Here is a 20349-nt window from a genome sequence, read left to right on the forward strand (position 1 = left end):
ATTTAAGCCATTTTGAGTTATAGCCAAAAGCGTTCTAACTGATATACTTTAACAGGATTGCTAGTTATAGAGGGAAGGAGCAAGTTGGATCATCGATTACTGAAAAACTCCTGATTGAGAGTTTTTGGGGGGAAAATGAGCATGGTGAAGGAACCAATAGAAGAAAAAATAATTGAGGTTATAGGAGGGAGGGAATAATTTTTGGAGTAATATCCCAGAGGAGTCAGGAGGAGAGAGGATCTAGAGTACTAAAGTACAAATACCTTTTCCTCTTTTTTTCTGATTTAAAATAAACTTGACTTTGACTTTTAAAACACAGCCTTATTGAGATATAACTCACATACCATATAATTCACCAATTTATATAACTAAGTGATTTTTAGTATATTCACAGAGTTGAACAGAATTGATTTCAATAAAAATTTTTAAACATTTTTATTACCCCCAAAAGATGCTTTGTATTCAATAGCAATTGCTCCCCAATTTCTCCCCAACCTCCCACCCACCCTCTCTAGCCTTAGGCAACCTTTAATCTACTATCTGTCTCTATAGATTTGTCAATTGGGGGCATTTTATATAAATGGAATCATACAATACGTGGTCTTTGTGACTGGCTTCATTCAGTTAGCATAATGTTTTCAAGGTTCATCCATGGTGTAGCATTTATCAGTACTTCATTCCTTTTTATGGCTAAATAATATTCCATTGTATGGATATATACCATATTTTGTTTATCCATTGATAGTTATTGGTATTTAGGTTGTTTCCACCTTTTGGCTACTACAAACAATGCTGTTATGAACATTCCTGTACAAGTTTTTGCATGAACATGTGTTTTTCATTTCTTTTGGGTATATATCTATGAGTGGAATTGCTGGGCCAATTGGTAACTCTATATCTAACTTTTTGAGAAGCAGCCAGACTGTTTTCCAAAGTGGCTGTATTCCCACCAGCAGTGCCAGTTTCTCCACATCCTCACCAACACTTTTTGTCTTTCTTTTTGGTTACATTCTGAGGTGATGTCTCATTGCAGTTTTTCAAATTTTGATTTGCATTTCCCTAGTGACTAAAAACATTAAATCATCTTTTCATGTGCTTCTTGGCCATTTGTATATCTTCTTTGGAGAAATGTCTATTTAGAGCCTCTGCCCATTTTTTTTTAATTTAGCTATTCGTGTTTTTACTGTATCATACTGATACCTCAAATTCCAGTTCAACACCACAGGGTTCATTCTGTCCTTCCCCTCTCCTTATTATAACTTCATCTCCAAAACAAGAAATCTGGCTCTGATTACCCACGATATATTTGTTCAACTCTAGTGCAAACATAAATAATTTCAGAATTGCTAACCCACGTATGTCCTGGGAGAAAAAAAAATTATGAACTAAAGAGCAATACTTGTATACAGTTTTTGTCTTTAGTCTTACAGCATACAATCAAAATACTATTTTCTAAAGCTCCTCAGGTTTAGAAAACACTTCAGTGTAGTTATGTTATTCCCCTGTAATATAGTTAGGTTCACTTTTTTTTTTTTTTTACTGTTTGTAATTCCATTTTGAGTTCCTTCCACCCCTAGCCCCATATCCTGATTGATTTTATTTTTTTTTAATTTAATTTATTTTTTATACAGCAGGTTCTTATTAATCTATTTTATACATATTAATGTATATATGTCAATCCCTATCTCCCAATTCATCCCACCATGATTGATTTTAGTTATTTATTTTGGAGAATGTGAAACATTGCCATGGTTCTAACAGTCAGGGCTTTATGAAAAGGTTACGCTTAGAGAAGCATCAGTCGTCCTAATCCTTACTACCCTATTCCCATTCTTCCATTGCTTCCATCCTATTCCCACTCATCTCCTGTAGATAACTTATCTCATTGGTTTCTAGTTTATCCTGTATTTCTTTTGCACAGATGAGCACATACATTTTTTATATGCTTTTCTTTCTTACAGGATGGGTTAAGCATTTGTGCTTTGGGTTTTTTTTTCCATTTAACAATGTATTCTGGAATTCAGTATGTATCAGTTCATAAAGATCTTCTGTATTCTTTTTTATAGCTACATAGTATTCCATTGTGCACATGTATTATAGTGTATTTAACCACTCTCCTATATATGGGCATTTAGGTTATTTCCAATATATTGCAATAACAAAAATGCTGCAATAAATTACTCTGTATGTATGTATTTTCATACTGTTGGAGGTATTTCTTTAGAGTAGATTAAACTTATGGTTTTAAAAAATAAATGTGTTCTAACAATGTCCACTGAAAGAGTCTTGAAACAGTGAAATTCCAGCTAGCAGTGAGCACAACTAGCATTCAGATCTTGGTTTCTAAATTCCTTTTCTCATTAAAAGCAGCCAGAGTTTCTTGGAGGAACAGTTAATCCTAGTTCTGAGGCAGGGAAAATACAAGGGAAACTTGAAACATTTTCTTGTGCCAGAAAACAAGGAAAATGATCAAAGACAAATAGGACATGTTAAAAGGACACAGGTGTTAACTTGAAGGAGCTACCATTGGTCAAGTTTAGGGCAATTTGAGCATTAGAAAGAATAATGATGGTAAATGATACAGTGAAGTTTTTTTAGATTTTATGAATCCATGAAGTGAACAGTGGTACTCAACAAACAAAGGTGGCAGAGGAAATGCCAATTACTAAATGTAGAATGTAAAAGAAATGGTATAATTATTTTAAAATCACTAATATAAAGTCACTTCATGCAAGGATGTCAGTGGATGCTAAAAACCATTGGATGAAAAAGTTCTTGGACAAGACATTCACACAGTCTCAAGTATTAGCTCACAGATTACTTATTAATTACAGCAGAAAAAGGGTTTTTTGAAAATAAGTTTCTTTTTCAATTAGGAATAGATACTGAATTACATATATAACATTTTGGGGGTGGAATCTACTGTACTCTTTTTTAATGGGATTCACCTGAAAGGGATTTTCAGGCTAGAATGTGAGCTGAGAATTATAGTAAAGAAATACAAGAAAAGCAGAACACGCTTCTTTTTATTCAATGAATTTGTTTTGTAGGTATGGGGTGAGATAATTTCTATCTTCCTATGTTGTCTCATTAGTGTTTAGGGAATGCAACTCTGTTGAACACAGTCCCCTTTAAAACCATAATGTAAACTTTGTTTACAGTGATCTGAGGTCATAGAACCATTAACTGAAATATGAAATGCATAAGATTTGGCAGTGGTGAGTGAAAGACTTTGGTTTTTGACATATTGATTTTGAAGTGTCAGTAGGAAAACAAACTGAAGATGACCTCAGGCAGTTATAAATTCAGCTCTGGAATGATGATTATCTCTCCTCAAGAGAGCTTGAGACTAGAAGAGAGATTTGGGAATCAACAGCATGGATGGAGGTCCTGTCTGAAGCCATCATAGTAAATTACATTGAGGGGACACAGAGTGAAGAGTTGCTTATGATGAGGAGTAAACAGAGACCAAGGATCTGGTAATTAAGAAGCTAGCAGTAATCTCCTAGGCAGAACTGATCTGTGTAGAGTATGGGCAACAACCACATGCAGGTGAAAACTGTGTGAGGAATGGGATGATGGTATCTTGAGGGTCAGGTAGCATGAAGGGACAGTGTTTCTAGGACATTGAAAATTAAGTTTATAGGGAAAGAGGAAGAAACCAGTGAAAAGGGAGAGATTGAGAATTTTTTTTTAAGTATTTACTACCTTTTGCTTTCAAAATTGTCTGCAACCTTTGTTACTGCCAAGGCTCTTCCAGATTATGTAGTATGACTTTACTTAGAATATTTGTCAGTATAACGCCAGGTGATATCTCTGCAAATGTAGTGGGAAATTTTGCCCACTAGAATGGAGTTAGTTACAGATTATGGTGAATCTCCAGCTTTCATTTATCTTGATCTTAATCTAAATTTGCTATCCTAATTTTAAGACAGGCCTGTTCAGTATACAGGTACAAAAATGCATGATACCCTCTTTACTAATGTGACCTTGCTTTTAAGTTAGGGGGGAAATGGTACCTGGTAGATAAACGCAGATTTTTAAAATTTCTTTGGCTATGTAAATGTTGCCAGCATGTTTCTACTAATTTGTAACTGGTCTAGGAAACAGGTATTTGAACATACAGAATCATGCAGTATACTGGTTTGTGTTATTTCTGACTGTATAATGCTGTTAAATTCTTTGAGAGTGTGTAAGGGGGTGCTATTTATTTGTATGTTTTTTCCATCGAAAATGTTGCAGTACATTGTCTGTCACTGTCTTCAGGCTCTGGGGGTGGGCTGAGGTAGGGAGGGTGTGACGCTGGTATTTGTGTGAACTTGGGCTTGTGATGCTGAGCTTGGTTCATCCCTTTCTCCTCCCTTCTCCTCCCCACTCCTTCCCACCAGCGCCACAGCAACATCCTCAGAGTCTGAGTGAACTGCGCCCAGCGCGGGCACAGAGCCTCCCACCGCCAGCAACCTGCGGCCGGGAGAAGAGCGAGCGCCGTGACAGCGCCCCACCGCCACCAGTTCCCGGACCACCATGGCCAAGAACCGCAGGGACAGAAACAGTTGGGGTGAGTAGCGTATGGTGACTTCTGCAGCCTGCACGGGGACGGGCCCTCCGCCTTCTGCTTCTGGAGACGAGGAGGGCCAAGGGCTGCTGGGCGCCAGCATCCAGGGCTGGGAGATGGCCACCGCCGAGCGGCTCCCTGTCGGGCGGGAGGAACGGTGGCCGAGCGGGACCCGTGGAACCGGCATCTGGCTGTGGGGCGAAGGGGCGAAGGCTGCAGGCCGGAGACTCCCGCTTCTCCCCACCCTCCCCACCCCACCCCACCCCAGTCCTCCTCCTCCCAGCATTTGGACAGCACCCACCCGGTCGCCTCCGGGGGATTCGCCGGTTCCGCTTTAAAGAAAGGAGGTGGGCAGGAAGGGCGAGGGTGGTGGGCAGGGGGCGGTGGTTACACGAGAGGGGCGGAGATCGCCCACCCCTTCCCCACGAGCTGCGGGCTCCCCGGCCTTGCAGGGCTCGGACTCCTGGCTGACGGGCAGGCTGGTAGGCAGCGTTGGAACAATGAGGCGGAGCGCGCCGGGCCCAGGTCTGACCTTTGCCAACCCGAGCGACGCCTGAGAAGGGGTGCCGCTTGGGAATCCCCTAAGGCTGCGGTACTCATTTTCATCTGGGGGTTGGGTGGGGAATTTGGGAAGAAGGGGAGCAAAGTTGTGGTTTCCAGTCTTCCGCCCCACCCCGACCTGGTACCCCATTCAGGCCAGCCCTAAGGGTGGCATTGTTCTCAGATTTTACCTTTTGGAGATGCAGGGCTCATGATTCAGCATCAGGCCGAGGGGAGGGGGAAGGAGAGGCTAGGCCCAGTGGGTTCACGCCGCGAGTGGGAGGGCGGTGCTCACGCAGGCGGAGAAGAGAGGGCGCAGTGATGCAGGAGAAATCGCAGCCCCGCCCGCTCTGCTGCTCCAGACTGGGTGCGGACGGACGGTTAGTGTGGGCAGGTTGGGCGTCTTTTTCCTCTTTGGGCTCCCGACTTCTTCCAGCCACAGTGAACCCACTGCCATCTTAGGGCATTTTATTATCTTCACCAGAGCAGATCTCAGACCAGTGTGGCTTAGTGGGCAGAGAAGTAGTTTGTTCATTAGCTTTGAATTGTTATTTGGAAAGTTTACAGGCACTAGGAGTTCAGGGCTCCTTGATTGACTCTCTTCCGTGTCTCAGTGAGATCTCTTCTATAACTGCCCATCAGATTGAGAGGTATAAATTTTAATTAGTTATTTTGGTTATCTTTTATGAAAATTGATTATCTTTTATCAAAAGATCATATTTTTCCTTGCCTCTGATTGGTCACAGGACCAGCTTAACTCCCAAGTAGGCAAAGTCTACATTTGAGAGATTATCCAACGTTTATGGTAGATGCGGGGAGTTGGAGCAGGGAGGGCTGTCTTTAGTTGTCCGAGTTCAAGAGAAATCGGTTCCATTTTCTGATATCACCAAATCCCAATTTTAGTAGGCGTGACTACTGCAATAACACCGTTTTGTTTGCTTCTTCTGAAATATGGGTAAACTTTTTCAGAGTGTCCCCTTTCCATCCTTTCCCTTGGCCTCCAGAATAGGAGTTTCTTGAATAGTGACAGTTAAGGTGTGTATGTTCAAGTCAATTTTGGTCTTAATCTCTGTGCACTGTTGACTCAACCCTGTTAAGAGACAGGCATGTGAAAATTTATTCTGACGATTAAAATTTTTCTCCTTCACGAAGCTTTGGATCATTATTTTTCAGTATTGCCTTTGGTTACAAATTTCTTATGTAGTGGAGGTTTTTTCTTTCTTGAGAATGTGGTTCTCAAATGGGATTTGCATAAAAATCACACTGGGAACTTATTAGAAATGCAGATTCCCACATCTTCCAGCCAGAGCTTTTGCCTCAATACATCTGAAATAAGGTCTAGGAATCTGCCTTTTATTAGCATTTTAGGTGATTGAGAAGCAGATCATCTTTGGATGTTACCTTCAGAAACACTGTCTTATTTACATTTGATAGAAATGTATTCTAGGCAGTTTACCCAGAAGTCATGAAAAGACTTTTGAGTCAAGTGATGAATTAAGAAAAGAAATACCACAGTTACTATGTGTTCACTGGAAATTTCACAGAAAAGAAATAGTGGAATTGTGGGGTCTTATCTTGATGTTCTATGGAAATGCTTTACTACTCAGATTTTTCTTTGCTGTAAAGTGTATATGACATAAATGACTTAGAAAATGTAGCATATGGAGTAGGACATAGTAGAAGTTTTTGGCAAAGATGTTAGCCATGTCTGTCTTGATTCCATTTTATTACCAGCATCTAGTACAATGCCTAACGTGTAATAGGCATTTAATAATAACAACTAACATCACTGAGCTAATATCATATGAAGTAGGTATTATAATCCTCATTTTACATATTAAAAGGTAAATAATAGAGCTAGGACTCCAACTCTGGCAGTTTGACTTGATTCTTTTGCCATCACCAGTATTTTGTTGAATGGATAATACTTTCTGCATTGTTTAGAACTATAGTTTTCAAGACACATTCATCTGCCTTATTGCATTTGATCTTTAGCCTCCTAAGTTGTCAAGACATATTCCCTGTTTGCAGATGAAAAAACTGAGTCTCAGGTAGGTTAAATAACTTGGTGAAAGTCACATAGTATTTAGTAAGTTAAAGGACTGAGATTAGAACCTAGAGTTGTCTTCTAATTTATTTTCTATAACATAATGCTATGGAATGTTTTTATGTTTAATGGGGCATGGTGTGAGGTTAATAGAGAAAACAGGCCCTCATAGAAGGCAGAGGTCTCTGATGAGAAAAAAACTCAGGTGATAGCTTAGAAAGGAAGACAGTAAACTGACCTTATCATCTAGCTAAATACATATTTTTCAGACGAGTTAGAAATCAAAGGGAAGAGGGGAAAACTAAACTATCCAGAATTGGAAAATACAGGATTTCCAAGAAAAGTGCAAGAGAGATACTTGCAAAATTTGTAAGGGGGACCTAAAGTTCAGATAAGGGCCCTATAGGACCAATAACAGGTATTATTTTTATCTGAGTGGTCAGAGAGCTGTTAGGTCCTACAGGGGCCATGGAAGCTAGAAAACAGAAAAGCATCTCTGCTGACACCCAGAGTTGGGTGGTGTTTGAGGATCATACCCATACGTACAACTGGGAAGCAAATCCGTGCTTCCAAAACTGAGAATCCCACCACCTGTACCTGGATCTACACTGAACTAGAAGTTTGAATAAATTTAAGCATTTAAAAGTCAATTCTTGGCTTCCCTGGTGGTGCAGTGGTTGAGAGTCCGCCTGCCGATGCAGGGGACACGGGTTGTGCCCCGGTCCAGGAAGATCCCACATGCTGCGGAGCGGCTAGGCCCGTGAGCCATGGCCGCTGAGCCTGCGCGTCTGGAGCCTGTGCTCCGCAACGGGAGAGGCCACAGCAGTGAGAGACCCGCGTACCGAAAAAAAAAAAAAAAAAAAGTCAATTCTTAAAAGGTAGGCATTATTATCCTTATTTTAATATATAAGGAATCTGACACACAGAGAGTATAACTTCCCAGAAGTTTGATAATTTATGTTATAGACCTAGGATTTAAATTTAGGGTTGTTTGTTTACCGGGTCCGTGTGATAAGGACAAGGAATTAAAATAGAATCCAATAGGTGCCACAACAAGCCTGTCTAGGCTTAAGCTGGTATGAGAAATCAATGCTCTATAAACTTGATCGCTTTGGACTAGAAAAGAAGGCAAAGAATATGCTAGTATATGGAAGACAAAGGAGACAGATGAATATCAGAAACAGTAGCCCAGAAAGCAGTCTTTCAATGTTGGGCTTAGAGTTTAAGTACTCCCAGAAACAAAACAGAAGTGTACCCGTTTTTATTTATTTGGTTTTGTTAATCACAGTTGCTTAAAAACTTGGGATGCCACCTGGTAATTTGAGTTTTCAGCAATGTAACAGAAACTGTTGGTGCAATATTGCTTTAGAAGAAGAATATTTGCACTAAAGTGTCAGCTTTTCCTGCCCCTTTAAAAAAAACTCTTAGCTTCACAGTAAGTGTAGGAAACGTCTATTTGTTGAAAAGGCATTTGCTGAAAATTAATTTTTAGGTTCTGTTTTTGTTTTTTGAGGAAAGGTTAAAAACAATCTTGATTATAGTAATACCCTGATCTTTCTTTTCCAATTGACTGTATTCTGTTTTCCTTGGAATGAGACCCTTTGTCCCTTTGTCTTGCCTCATTTTCTATATATCTGTTCCTCCTGAAACAAAATAAAATTTCTATTGGGTCATACATGTACTTCCCCTACAGACTCTTCCCTCCACATTATTCTAATTTAATTTGCCTTCCCTACATATTTTTTCATATATATTTTTCATATATATATATATATTTTTTTTTTTTTTTTTTGCGGTACGCGGGCCTCTCCCTGTTGTGGCCTCTCCCGTTGCGGAGCACAGGCTCCAGACGCGCAGGCTCAGCGGCCACGGCTCACGGGCCCAGCCGCTCCGCGGCATGTGGGATCTTCCCGGACCAGAACACGGACCCGCGTCCCCTGCATCAGCAGGCGGACTCTCAACCTCTGCGCCACCAGGGAAGCCCCCATATATATATATTTTATACTTTATATCTGTTTACCTTGTCTTGATGGCTCTTGGGTTATATCTTTCCTCCATTTCAAACTCTGTAGCCTTTATTATCTTTAGAAACCAGTGACTAGACTGTAAGTGTAACCTGTGATCATCGGGAAAATGATTTACTGTGAGAAACTTTAGTCATAAAACATAGTTGCATATTTTTAAAGTTGGAGGCTCTTTTACATAAAAATTATTCTATAAAAATGTCTATATATACAAAAAAGTAAAACAGATGTTCAATTTTAAAAAGTATAATAATGAGCACCTGTATCCCCGCTCCCCAGCTGAAAAAATAGAACTTTATCAATATTTTGACACTGCTTGTGTGCCCCTCCTTTATGGCAACATCTCATTATAAATACTTCCATAAATTTGGTGTTTCTCATTTCCTGATCATTTTATATATATATATTATATATATGTATGTGTGTATATATGTAACATATATCACTAAATTATATATTATTTAGTTTTACGTTTTTAAGACCCTAAAATAAATGGAATCTAGCGTATACATTTTTCCACAAAGTATTTTGTTTACTTATAATACCCACACTTGGTATTATAATAGATGTGAAATGATATCTCACTATGGTTTAAATCTGTGTTTTACTGATTACCAATGAGGTGTGAGTATATTTTCATACATTTATTAACCATTACTATTTCCTACTCTGCCTATTTGCCCTTTGCTGATCTTTTGTCAGGTTATTTGTCCTTTGCTACTTTGTGATGTGACTTTGCTCTCTTGATGGTATATTTTAGTAAACAGAAATTTTATATTTAAAAATAGTTAATTTAATATTTTCCTTTATGGTTTGTGCTCTTTGTATTTTAAGAAATCTTCCTCTACCTCAAAGTTATAAAATTTTCTCCTATAATATTTGGTTTTAAAATTTTGCATGTCTCTTTTTTTTCATTTTTTTAAAATTGTGGTAAAATACACATAAAATTTACCATCTTAACCATTTTTAGGTGTGCAGCTCAGTAGTGCTAAGTACATCATGTTGTTGTACAACCACCACTGCCGTCCATCTCCAGAATTCTTTTCATCTTGCAAAGCATCTGTACCCATTAAACACTAACTCCCTATTCTCTCCTCCACCAGCCCCTGGCAGCCATCATTCTGCTTTCTGCCTCTGTGATATTGACTGCTCTAAGTATCTCATATAAGTGGAATCAAGTATTTGTCTTTTTATGACTGGTTTATTTCACTTAGTATAGAATCCTTAAGTTTCATCCATGTTGTAGCATATGTCAGAATTTTCTTCCTTTTTAAAACTGAGTAACATTTCATTGACTGTATATAACACATTTTGCTTATCCATCTGTCAATAAACACTTATGTTGCTTCCACATTTTGGCATCTGTAAATAATGCTCTTATGAACATGGGTGTTCAAATACATCTCTTTGAGACCTGCTTTCAATTCTTTGGGTATATACCTAGAAGTAGAACTGCTGAATCATATAGTAGTTATAGTTTTAATTTTTTGAGGAGCTGTCATACTGTATTCCACAGTGGCTGTACCATTTTACTTGCCCATTAATAGTGCACAAAGGTTGTAATTCCTCTACATCCTCACCAGCACTTGTTCTTTTCTGTTTTCTTGAATAGTAGCCATCCTGATAGGTGTGAGGTGGTATCTCATTGTAGTTTTTATTTGCATTTCATTTCCTAATTTCTCTTGTTTATTTCTTCTTTGATTCATTGGATGTTTATGAGTGTGCTGCTTAATTTCCACAGATTTGTGAATTTTCCAGTTTTACTTCTGTTACTCATCTCTAACTTCATTCCACTGTGGGTTAGAGAAGATATTTTTTATATGATATCTGTCTTTTAAAAATCCACTGAGACTTAATTTGTGGTTAGCATATGATCTTGTGGTCTAGCATATGATCTATCCTAGAGAATGTCGTATATATACTTGAGAAGAATGTGTATTCTGTTGTTGGGTAGAATGTTCTATATAAGTCTGTTAGACCTAGTTGATTTACCGTGTTGTTCAGATTCTCTGTTTCCTTGCCTATCTTCTGTTTGATTGTTCTATCCATTATGAGTGTGGGGTATTGAAGTCTCCAACTTAACACTTCACATATTTTGATGGCCTGTTATTAAATGTATAAATGTTTATAATTGTTATATCTTCTTGATGCATTGAACCTTTATTAATATATAATGTCCCTCTTTGTTTCGACTTTTTGAGTTAAAGTCTATTTTGTCCGCATTTACCATTAGAATTGGAATATCTTTTTCCATCCTTTCACTTTCAACCTATTTGTGTCTTTGGATCCAAAATGAATCTCTTGTAGACAACATGTAGCTGGATCATATTTTTTTTATGCATTATACCAGTCTCTGTCTTTTGATTGGAGAGCTTAATCCATTTACATTAATGTAACTTACTGATAAGGAGGGATTTACTTCTGTCATTTTGCTATTTATTTTCTATATGCCTTATAGCTTTTTTTGTTCTTTATTCTTGGCTTTTGGCTTTCAAGTTCTTTGGAAAGCCCAGTTGGGATTTTTTAAATTAAACTTGCATCCAATTTGTAGATTAGTTTGATAGAATCAAGATTTTTACTATATTAAATATTCCTATCCATGTACATGGCACATTCCTTCATTTATTTAGCTTTTGTTTCTTGATGTCTTGCAGTAGTTTAAAAACTCTCCTTGAATGGCCTGCTTATCATTTGTTAGTTTTGCTCTTATGTTCCTTACATTTTTTGTTGTTATGATATTTTCCTCTATTACGATCATCCCTCAGTGTCTGTGGGGGATTCGTTCCAGGACCTTCTGCAGATGCCAAAACTGACAGATGCTCAAGTCCTATAGTCTGCCCTTCATATTTGTGGGTTCTGCTTAGGCAGAGTCAGCCAACCACGAATTGTAAACATAGTGTATGATTCACAGTTGGTTGAATCCACTGATGCAGAACCTGCCAGCATGGAGGGCCAACTGTGTATTTATTGAAAAAAATCCACGTGTAAGTGGACCTGTGCAATTCAAACCTCTGTTGTTCAAGTATCAACTGTCTATATATATATATTTATATTTATATTTATATATATTTGGCTATTAATAGTATATAAAATGCAGTCAGCTTTTACATATTTATCTTATATCTAGGAACCTAATTAAACTGTCTTATTAATTCAGCTAAATTGCCTGTTGATTTTTTAGGGTTTTCTACATAAAGAAACCTATCATCTGCAGTAGTTATTGCTTTGTTCATTCCTTTTAATCTTTGTCTTTTATGTCTTTTTCCTGTCTTAATCAGATTAAGGATGTTCTCCTTTATTCCTAAGTAATATATTTTTTTAAATCATCACTGCATATTGAATTATAATAACTGCTTTTGCTGTAATTATTGAAATAATCATATGGCTTTTATTCTTTAATTTTTTAATATGTTTAATTATAAGATCTTCTTTGTTGAAGTGATCTTGCATTCCTGGAATAAACCAAGGCTAGACATACTGTATTACCTTTTTAAATACATTGCTGGATTTGCTAATCTTTTAAAGATATTTCCAAGCACGTTTACAACTAATTTTCTTTTTTTATACTTTTCTTTTCTGACTTTGGTATCAAGGTTATATTAACTTTATAAAATGAGTGGGGGGAAATTTTTTTTCTTTTCTTTTTGATTCTCTAGAAGTGTTTATATGAGATTAGAATGATCCAGTGTGGGAAAACTAGTCTATTAAACCATCTGGACCTCCTGTCTTCTTTTAGTAAAATTTTGAACTATTGATTCAACTTCTGTATTGGTTATAGAGCAATTAAAGCTTTCTATTTCTTCTTGAGTCAGATTTAATAATTTATATTTTTCTTGGAATTTGTCCATTTTGTCAACTTGGCATGAGATGGTTCTTAATTTTCTATTATTTTCTCTGCTGAATTTTATCTGTATCTTCCTTATTATATCTTTTATCGTTAATCTCTCCTTTTTCTCTTTTATATTTACCTAATTTCTGTTTATCTCTATCATTTCCTTCTTGTACTTTCTTTGGTTTCATTCTATATTCTCTTTTTAACTTAAAAAAAAAGTTGGACACTGAGCTCATTTATTTTGAGCTTGCCGCCTTTTTCTAATATATGCATTTAGGGCTATAGGTTTTCTCTAAATATCAATTTTGCTATATCCTATATGTGTTGTTATGCAGTAGATTCAATCTCAATCAGTTTGAAGTATTTTAAATGTCCACAATGATTTCTTTCTTTACCTGTGAATATACAGAAAGTATGGATTTCTAAATTATATTTTTGTTGATATTGATTTCATACTTAATTTTATTCTAGTCAGAGAATATGTTGTACAGTAGCACCATTTTCTATGCTGATAGAAATGTTCTGTATCTATACTGTTCAATATGTTAGCCTCTAGCCATGTGTCTTTTGGGCATTTGAAGTATGGCCAGTGAGAATGAGGGCCAAACACTTAATTTTATTTAATTTTAATTAATTTGAACAGCCACATGTGGCTAGTGGCTGCAATATTAGGCAGTTCAGGTTTATAGAATACCTGGTGTGAACTTTGTTGAAACTTGTTTTATGCCCTACTACGTGTTTAATTTTTTACACATATTCCATGTAGGTTTGAAAAGCACTTTTTGTTTACTAATTTTTGATGCAGTGTGCTATATATGTTTGTTAGCTCAAGCTTATTAAATGTATTGTTCATATCTTTCAAACTCTAACTGATTTCTGGACTGCTTGATCTACCAGATACTGATATCTGATAGATACTTTAAAATTCTGTGAGATGTTTTAAAACATGACAGTGGGTTTGCCAATTTTCCCTTAATATTCCCTTAAGCTTTGTTTATGGACGTTGAGCTAAGTTGTTAGGTGCACACAAATGTGGACTTGTTACATCTTCCTGATGAACTGAGCCTTTTATTTTTATGTAGTGAACCTCTTCTCCTGAGTACTGCTTTTTGCCCCAAAGTCTATTTTTTCTGATACTAATATAGATGCTTCATATGTCATTTGCTGTTTTAGTCTGTGGGCCTACTGAGCAGGAGTGGCTGGAGTAGGAGGCTAACTGACGTTCACAAAATGAGTCAGTCACCTTGTCCATCTGATTTTTGAGAGCTTCCTCTACAGTAAATGCCCCTTGGTAAGCATTCACATGGGACCACGTATTCTTACACTCTCTTCCCACTCCAAAGGTCCAGGCACATACTTCTTGAAAGTACCTTCAAAATGTTGGCTACTGTCTGTGAATTGTTGCAGTTCTGTTCCTTTTGGCATGTGCTGCAAGCCTCATAGGTGCTCACATATCTGGTCACATATCTGTCCACTCTGTTAGAAGGCAGTAAAGCTTTCATCTTCACTCTTGCCTCCAAGTGTCATGAGTGCCTTTCATGGGCAAAATCTAAATGAGAACCCTGCTAAGAAGGGATTGTAAGAATTGTAGTACTGTAGTTTCCACACTTCCAGTCTCTGCAATGTGAAGAAGAGCTTAGAGGGACTTCCCTGGTGGCACAGTGGTTACGAATCCACCTGCCAATGCAGGGGACACAGGTTTGACCCCTGGTCTAGGAAGATGCCACATGCCGCGGAGCAACTAAGCCGATGTACCACAGCTACTGAGCCTGCACTCTAGAGCCCTCGAGCCACAACTACTGAGCCCACACGCGGCAACTACTGAAGCCTGCGCGCTCTAGGACCTGTGCTCCGCAACAAGAGAAGCCACTGAAATGAGAAGCCTGCACACCAAAACGAAGAGTAGCCCCGCCCCCAGCAAGCAGAGAAAGCCCGCACACAGCAACAAAGACCCAATGCAGCCAAAATAAATAAATAAAGATAAAATAATAATCAAAAAAAAGAGAGAGAGTGGCTAAATAAAAAAAAAAAAGAAGAGCTGAGAATGGTGGAGATAGACCTGAGCATGACACAGACAATATTCAGCAGAAAGAGTAGCCACCCATTTTCAAAATAGCTGACTCAGAGATGATTAAAGGATGAGACAGTTCCTTAGAAACCAAACACTATAATTGCATGAGGATTTGTTTTCCTTAATGGGGACTACACTTCCCATGTGCTTTTTTTTTCTTAAAATATGTGAACATATTTTCTCATGATTAGGTATTTTTCTATAACATGCTTTCAAATGGCTCCATATTTTGCATAGTATAGCTGTGACATAATTTATTTACAGTACCCTAGAGTTAGGGATTTAGATTGTTTCCAATTTTTTGTTATATAAATAATGCTGTAATGAACCTTTATGTAGATAAATGCATGTGCACAATCCTGATAGTTTCCTTAGGATAAATTCCTAGAAATTGAATTGTTTCATTAAAGGGTATGTATATTTTTTTAGTGTTTTTTAATGTTTCCAACTCTGAGTGTATATATTTTTTAACCTTTGCAAGTTATAAAAGCTAAAAAGTTTATCTCCTTTTAATTAGCATTATTTCTTTAATTACTGAGAAGACCTAACTTTTCCCCGTGTCTATTAACCATTAGTATTTCTTCTTTTTATCAGCTACTTATCTTTCTATTGAAGTCTTTTCATGTATATACATGAACATATGAAATATATGTGTATGTATATTTTATATATATATATACACACAGTGCCCTAATCATGATGACATTGTTCTTCTAGAGGCATCATTTAACCATTTACGGAATGCTTTTGGATTCAGTATAAATAAAGAGCCTGCCAAATGATTTACTTGTTTCTTCCAAGGCTCTGAAGTTGCAGGACCTGCATTATTCCTTTTAACCCTCTTCCTCAAGGGTGTTGTTAACAGCAGAACAATCTGAGAGTCTGCATGGTAGTGTTTTGTGGTCTGCTATGTGTAATCATCTCATTGTAACTTCTATCTCTACTCTTGTTGAAACATTCTTAAAATTCGTTTTATGAGTTAATCTTTTGTTTTTGTTTCCTCAACTCTATTTGTCCCTTTCTGTATACACTCCCTTTTGATGTGTTTTTGGAAGTCATTCTCAGGTGCTCATTCAATGTTTTCTCTGTCATTCTTCAAATTCTGTTAGAAAGAGACATAATAGTTTAAGGAGAAATAATATTTCAGTTGCCAAGAGACGGTTTCCTAGGTGCTATGTCTTTTTCTCTATAAAGGCTTCAGCATACTCAGAGTTAGTCATCTTGTGAGGTTTAATTTTTGCTGGAGACATGAAGTATAGATTTTATTTTTACAGAGTTTACAATTAAAATTAGAAATATACACCCACAGCATTTCCAGTATATTAAAATGATTATTCTCCATCTATAAGTTTTTGAAGATTTCCTTTCAACATTATCTTAATTCGGTAACCGAGTGGCCAGCTTCCAGTGATTTAAAACACCACATAGAATGGAAAAGTCCCTAAAATCCCTTTACTGAATATAAGATTTAGTATTTAAAAAGGCGAAACGATATATAGTTTTTGGTTCTCTCCTTGTAAGCTATACATTTGTATTATCCATAGTAAAATGCTAATTCCCATCTGATTTGCTTCTGACCTGTTTCCTGCTTTTTAAACATTTACATAGTGCTCCAGGAATCGAAACTAAGTTTAGTTTAAGCAAAACATATTTAAGAAGGTAGAAATCTGGCGCTAAAGAGATTTGGCATGCATTCCAATGGACTTTTGGATTCTTTTAGAGCAAGAATAATATTTATTGCTTAGATAAAATATAGTTACGAATAATGAATCAAGCTCAAAATATTTGTTCTTGATTATCCTGTATATTCTAATACTTTTCAGTTATTTTCTATTAAATTCATATAAATATTTATTGAGTGCCTACTGTGTAAGCTTCTGTTACACGTTTTTAAGAAATGGAAACATGAGTAAGACAGTCTCTGCTCTCCAGATATTTTCAGTCTGTGTTTTCAATTTTGACGTTTTTTACAGAAACTGAAGTTTTTCTAAATAGTTTTTTAACAGCTTTATTGAGATATAATTCATATACCATACAATTCACCCACTTAAAGGTGTATAATTCAATGGCTTTTAGTGTATTCAGGGCTGTGCACTCATCACCACAATTGGAACATTTCATTAGCCCCCAAAAGAATATTTGTACCTCTTAGCCATCACCCCCTAATCCCCTTCCACTTCCCAGTCCTAGGCAACCACTAATTCACTTTCTGTCTCTATAGATTTGCCTATTCTGGACATTTCATATAAATGGAATCAGACAGTATGTGGTCCTTTGTGACTGGCTTCTTTCATTTAACATTGCGTTTTCAAGGTTCATCCATGTTTTAACATGTATTGGTTCTGCATTTTTTTTTCTTTTTTTTTTTTTTGCGGTACGCGGGCCTCTCACTGCTGTGGCCTCTACCGTTGTGGAGCACAGGCTCCGGACGCGCAGGCTCAGCGGCCATGGCTCACGGGCCTAGCCACTCCGCAGCATGTGGGATCTTCCTGGACCGGGGCACAAACCCGTGTCCCCTGAATCGGCAGGTGGACTCTCAACCACTGCGCCACCAGGGAAGCCCGGTTCTGCATTTTTTATTGCTGAATAATATTTCGTTGTATGGGTATACCACATTTGTTGTTCCATTTATCAGTTGATAGACGTCTGGGTTTAGCTTATCTAAATAGTTTTATATGTAAATATTGATTACCATAAATATATGTAGAGATTGATGGTAGCAGTAGGTTTTGGATAGGAAAAAACTTTCTTAACTTTAGATGAAATACAAACTAATGATTATATATTTATGAATATTCCATAGATTAATTCGATTCCATTTTTCATTCTATTAATAATAAAATATTTCTGTATTTTTAAAAGTTTCCTTACCAAAAAGGAATATTTAATATGGTAATTGGCTTACATTGTCATGAGACTTTTTCCTGTAAACTTTCTCATTGTTTTAAAGTCACAACTCAGATATTTGTTTTGTTTTACAGTATACTTATATCACACTTAACATATAATCTCCTTCCTCTTCATTTAGCCTGTTGGTAGCTCTTCAAAGACCTTGAACATCTAAACTGAAAGTTCAAAGTTATGTGTCTCATCCACACCTACCATATAAAGGTAGAGTTGGACAGGATAATCATATACAAACATCCACTGATGCCTTTTCTCTTTCCCTCACCCTCAATATCCAAAATCCTTTCAGATTGGGCCTGTCTTGCTTTGCATGATCCGGCCCTTCATAATCTTCCCAACCTGCTCCATCCATACCATACTCCTTGCTGTTCCTCAAATATGCCAAACACACTCTCCTACACACTTTTTCCCCAGTGATACTATACTATACAATACATACTGTTTTATACCTTGTATTATATTTTCATAATATATATCGGCAGTTATTTCAAATGAGCTTCCTTATTCTTTGTAACTACCTTGTATTTCATAGGTGAATGAACCATAGTTTATTAGTCAGTCCCTTGTTGATGGGCATTAACACTGCTTCTGTTGTTTTGCATGTGTATGAGTCTGTCTGCAGGATGAATTCTTTGAAATAGCATTGCTGGGTCAAGGAGTATGTATGTTTGTATTTTTGATAATTATTTGCCAAATTGCTGCCTGAAGGTGCTGAATCCATTTAAATTCTGCAGCGTCTGAGGATACAGATTCACATTCCAACTAATGAAAGGAATTATCTTTGATCTTTGTAAATCTGATATATAAAAAATGTATCAATATATTTTTTCATTTTTTATTTGCATGAGAATGAAGATCTTTTCCTATGTGTGGAACCATTTGATATTGTGGTTTTTGTCAGTTGCTTGTTCGTATCCTCTGTCCGCTTTTCCTGTTCCACATTTGGATCTAAGTTTTATTTGGAATTGATTTTTATTTATGGTGAGAGCTAGGGATGAAGGTTCATTTTTTTTTCCCTATATGAATATCCAAGTTAATTAGCATCCTTTATTGAAGATCATCCTTTCTTCATTTATTGCAATTGCACATTGTTGTAAGTCAGATGCTTGTGTCTATGTGGGTCTGTTTCTGAAATCTCTAGTCTTCTCTATTCGTGTACTTGTCTATCCTTGTGACAGTATCACCCTGCCTTAATTATTTTAGATTTAAAATATCTATTGGTGTCTGTTAGTGTAAATCCCTCAACTTTGTTCTTCTTTAAGGTGGTCTTTGTGTCCTTGGCTCTTAGCCTTTCCATATGAGCTAGTAAATCTTCATAAAAAGGATTTGTACAAGAAAGAAATAAACTTGTTAATCAACTAGAAATATTGCTGAGAATTTGATTGGTATTATAACCAAATTAAGAATCCAGGAGAGCATTGACATTTATAACAGAGAGCCTTCTAATCTGAGAGCATGTATCAATATATACTTCCTTCAATAATGTTTTGTATATTTCTGTACAAGTCTTAAATATCTGTCATTAGATTTCAGTGGTACACTGGAGCCAGCTTATACTAGCTCATGAGAGATGATCAGGTGCATCTTTACCCAGCAGCACACTCCATGAGTCACACCGGTAGATTGAAAGGGGTCATAGTGGTAGTATTTATATCACAGAAATTGGCAAATGCTACAAATCAGGACTTTTCCACACCCACCTACCTCTAAGAGCTGGTTGTTAAATATCTACCAGCACATCATTTAAATTTATTATTAGATGTATCAGGTTTTATAATGACATGTAACTGGTGTTTTTATTGTTTAAAAAATTAAGGTATAATATACATACAGTAAAATTTCCATCCATATATTTTCCTTAATTGTTCAAGTCTTTTTCCCATTTTTAATTGGGTAATTTATTTCATTATTATTGAGTTTTGAGAGTTCTTTATGAATTCCTTATATAAGTTCTTTACTAGATATATGATATGCAAGTATTTTCTCCAAGTCTATGGCTTGTCCTTTCATTTTCTTAACAATATTTTTTGAAGAGCAGACACTTTTTTTGGGGGGGTCGTGAATATTTTTTTAGCTGACATACTTATCAAAAATTTTCATGGGCTTCCCTGGTGGCGCAGTGGTTGAGAGTCCGCCTGCTGATGCAGGGGACATGGGTTTGTGCCCTGGTCCGGGAAGATCCCACATGCCGTGGAGCGGCTGGGCCCGCGAGCCATGGCCGCTGAGCCTGCGCGTCCCGAGCCTGTGCTCCGCAACGGGAGAGGCCACAACAATGAGAGGCCCGCGTACCGCAAAAAAAAAAAAAAAAAAAATTTTCATGACACGGTCCTATGGTATAGAACAGAGAACTATATTCAATATCCTGTGATAAAC

The 20349-nt window shown here is 37.0% G+C and overlaps 1 protein-coding gene across 1 annotated transcript in view; it reads left to right on the forward strand.

Moving 5' to 3' along the window:
* Positions 1 to 4671: 4671 nt before the first annotated feature.
* Positions 4672 to 20349, forward strand: part of ATL1 (atlastin GTPase 1) — a 77869-nt gene continuing 62191 nt past the window's right edge. The window contains 2 exon segments of the mRNA XM_060294791.1: positions 4672 to 4768; positions 4771 to 4902. Coding sequence (XP_060150774.1) covers positions 4672 to 4768; positions 4771 to 4902 — 229 coding nt within the window.

This window comes from Globicephala melas, chromosome 2 (genome assembly GCF_963455315.2).
Source record: "Globicephala melas chromosome 2, mGloMel1.2, whole genome shotgun sequence".
NCBI classification, from domain to species: Eukaryota; Metazoa; Chordata; class Mammalia; order Artiodactyla; family Delphinidae; genus Globicephala; species Globicephala melas.